Raw genomic sequence first — 3,359 nt, 5'->3', positions numbered from 1 at the left:
TTTGTCTCGTCGCTCCATCACAGTATGGTAGGGGCGTAACATTTCCGTCACACGATTGAGGTATTCAACCAATCACAACGCACTGGATAGCTGGCCAATCAGCGTAAACCTCGCTTTTCACAACGATGAGCTTTGTAAAAATCGATGCGTTTCAGAAAGGCGGGGCATAGAGGAGAAACAATAATGTACAGTATGTGGAAAATGTGTTTTTTGAACCTTAAACCGCATAAACACATTGCATTACACCAAATTAATGACATATTGACCCCTTTAATGTGAGATACAGCCCATATGACAAGTTGAATTTGCTCTTTGTTTGAATATGCTCAATTAAAGGTCTTGTTTGTGGTGATTATTTTTTTCTTGATATGAGAGTTTGCCTTTACATTTGCAGCTTTCAGGAATTTATTGTGTTTAATATTCTACTCTGGATGGAGAAATCAGCTGTTCATGCATAATTAAGATTTTCTATGTTTCCCCAGGTTGCTGCCTCCCTTTGCGGAGAAGATCTGATCATCAAGGGCATCAGCGTGCACATCTCCAACGCTGAGCCAAAGCACAACAACACTAGGCAGATGATGGAGCGGGCAGGGCGCTTTGGGAACGGGTTCGGAGGTCAGGGTTTCGGAGGCAACCGTAGCAGCATGGGGGGTAGCTCCAGCAGCTTGGGAAATTTCGGCAATTTTAACCTCAACCCAGCTATGATGGCTGCCGCCCAGGCCGCCCTGCAGAGCAGTTGGGGTATGATGGGAATGTTAGCGCAGCAGGGTCAGTCGGCAACATCTGGCACGAGCACAAGCGGCACGAGTTCCACTCGGGACCAGACCCAAACATACAGCTCGGGCAATAGCAACTACGGTAGCAGCTCGGCCGCTCTCGGCTGGGGCTCCGGCTCTAACTCTAGCGGTAGTGGGTTTAACTCCAGCTTTGGCTCTAGTATGGAGTCCAAGTCGTCAGGGTGGGGTATGTAAGCCGGTTTGTGTTTGAAGTGTCGGTATTTCTAGCGTGTTTGGTAAGTATTTTCAGAGAGACTTATCTCGTCACGTGTGTTTGGGAGTGGGGATGGGTGAAAAGGGATTCTGGGGACAAAAAAAACGAAGAATGTTTTGTACACTGAATGGGATTTGAGTTAGTGTTTGCTACGTTAATGTACCATCTTTGGAGATGTTTTTTTTCCTCCCTAATGTTGTATTGTCTTGATCGATGCAAACAAAGCATTTCAACTGGATTCTTATAATGCATGTTGTTCAATCTGTGGATATCTGAAAACGCATGAGAATTGCATCATATTTTATGTACATTTATCATTATGTAGGCCAAAAAAAAACACACTTGCATTGAAAAGAATCTGGTTGAAACCTAAACATATTATAAGTTCAGTTTTATTTCAGTCCAGTTTTATGGAAACCCTTTAAAACAAGCCTTCATCAAAATCTCTTCTGCAGTTGACATCTGTGGGGTTTGCCTGGGAAGAGCGCCCTCTATGGCAGCACAGTGTGGCTGAGGTCATTATGTCACCTTCCTCCCATGTCTATATGCTCCCATCGCACGGCTCGATGACACGGTGGGTGTCTTCTTTTTTTAATCCACTTTAAGACAAGTGCGCAGAAAGTGATGTTTTTTTAAACAACCCTTGAGTGCGATTGGTGATGATGGCGAAGAGTGAGAAGGCTGCGAGTGAGCGAAGAAAGTGTGGAGCGCACGAACGAAAAGACTTGCGAGTGCGATGAACGAGCCGAAATGTGACTGCAGTGGGTGGGTTTGGTGAGCGTGTGAATGAGAGCTGCTGATACTTCCCAGCTTCCCCCTTAATTGAGCCCAAATTGATGGACATTTAATACATGTACCTCATGGATTTTTTTTTTTTTGGTCTCCCTAGATCCCCCGTTTTGCTTTTCTCCTTTAGTATACTGACAATGTGCTTAGTTAGTGGAGTGTTGTGATGTTGATGATGCATACTTTGTCTTGCTTCTATAATCCCATCTGAATGCTGTATGGTGTGTGTGCTTTATTTCCTTGTAACTTGACCTGTAAGTGTGAACTTTGATGTGGATGACATCTTCAGTGGACACTGAGGGGGGAAAACATGAGTGATGGTGTAAGTGCGACCTGTATGTTGAGTGCTGTGGATGTCTGTGGAGTTTCCCTCTAGATGACATCGCTCAAGTGTTTTCAAAGGCATTTTATATGACTTGTCAAATGAAGGGAGTGCTTCAATAAAACTAATTTGAATAGATTGCTCTTTTCTCATACTGGTTTGTCACGTGATGTTTGAGAGCAAATACCACACAACTAATTGAATTCACACATTTAGGGGTCTGGAATATGGCTGGCTGCAACTGAACCCCAGGCGGGAAGTCCGTTTGGGGATGGAGGAAGATGGAGGATGCTGTGGTTCTGCATCTCTGGTAACAGCCATGGACACGGTAGACTCTAGCAGAATTTAATACATGCTTCAGGATGAGCGCTTTTTTCAGAACCGTTCAAGCCCAATACATTTCAATCTGTATTAAGCTTGATCTGGTTTCGAGAAAGCAGCTCGTCGTATTTAAATGCAGCCATATGCAGGTTAAAGTCTTTTTTTTTCTTTCTTCTGCAGGTCCATGTTTTTATAATGTATGATTTAAAAATCTGTATTGTTTCATAGAGCTTCATATTCCCAACAAAGAGATGTTTACAGAATTCTTTATTACAATAAAACACAAATGAACCCATGTTTGAGTAAAAAAAATTATTGGTGTTTAGTATTGAATGTGATTTATGTACAAATATATGCACAGCTGTTTTATTACTACATGCAAAAACCAAGTACTCTGTAAAACTCAAATGTCAATTAATGAGGATTTGTACATTTATTTTGTTCTGTCTTCAAGCTCATTCTCCCCCTCAGCTTCTATGTCTTTACTCTTCCTCTTGGCAGCATTCTTCTTCCTCTTCTCCTTCAGTTCTTGGTTGTTCAAAGCCAGTTCTTCACTTTTCTGCTGAATGTAGTTGTACTGTGAAGGTATAGGAAGGGTACAATGTTTTTCACTCATTTGATAGAACTGTAAATACATTTAAACAAATGGCAAAATTTCCTTGTACCTTATATCTAATTTTATATTATTTATTTTTTTAAATATAAAAAATATAATGTAATTACATGAGAACTTTTAAAAAGATCCTGTTAACAAATTAGAAAAGTTCATATTTTCATTGACAGTTACAACACATCAACACTTATGTACATTTCATATTAAAGGGGTCATATGATGCGATTTCAAGTTTTCCTTTCTCTTTGGAGTGTTACAAGCTGATTGTGCATAGATAAGATCCCTGAAGTTGCAAAGACTAAAGTCTCAAAACCAAAGAGATATTCT

The 3,359-nt window shown here is 40.9% G+C and overlaps 2 protein-coding genes across 6 annotated transcripts in view; one reads left to right on the top strand and one right to left on the bottom strand.

Annotated features, from left to right (window-relative positions):
* LOC107713527 (TAR DNA-binding protein 43-like) overlaps positions 1–2,714 on the top strand; it is a 6,934-nt gene extending 4,220 nt beyond the window's left edge. For 2 of the 5 annotated variants that reach the window (XR_001636898.1, XR_001636901.1), the window contains exons 6-7: positions 483–1,564; positions 2,315–2,714. Coding sequence is in view for 1 of the 5 variants with exons in the window: in XM_016519060.1 (XP_016374546.1) it covers positions 483–971 (489 nt within the window). In the remaining 4 variants the exon portion in view is untranslated. Of the gene's footprint in view, positions 1–482; positions 2,237–2,314 lie in introns of those variants that run through there. The other 3 variants (XR_001636900.1, XR_001636899.1, XM_016519060.1) reach the window with 3 other exon arrangements.
* A 47-nt stretch (positions 2,715–2,761) lies between these two features.
* LOC107713529 (centromere protein S-like) overlaps positions 2,762–3,359 on the bottom strand; it is a 2,121-nt gene continuing 1,523 nt past the window's right edge. The window contains exon 5 of the mRNA XM_016519063.1: positions 2,762–2,996. Coding sequence (XP_016374549.1) covers positions 2,853–2,996 — 144 coding nt within the window. The 3' untranslated portion in view covers positions 2,762–2,852. The remainder of the gene's footprint in view (positions 2,997–3,359) is intronic.

This window comes from Sinocyclocheilus rhinocerous, unplaced genomic scaffold (genome assembly GCF_001515625.1).
Source record: "Sinocyclocheilus rhinocerous isolate Xijiao unplaced genomic scaffold, SAMN03320098_v1.1 scaffold57, whole genome shotgun sequence".
Taxonomy (NCBI): domain Eukaryota; kingdom Metazoa; phylum Chordata; class Actinopteri; order Cypriniformes; family Cyprinidae; genus Sinocyclocheilus; species Sinocyclocheilus rhinocerous.
This window is presented reverse-complemented; position numbering and strand designations above follow the sequence as displayed.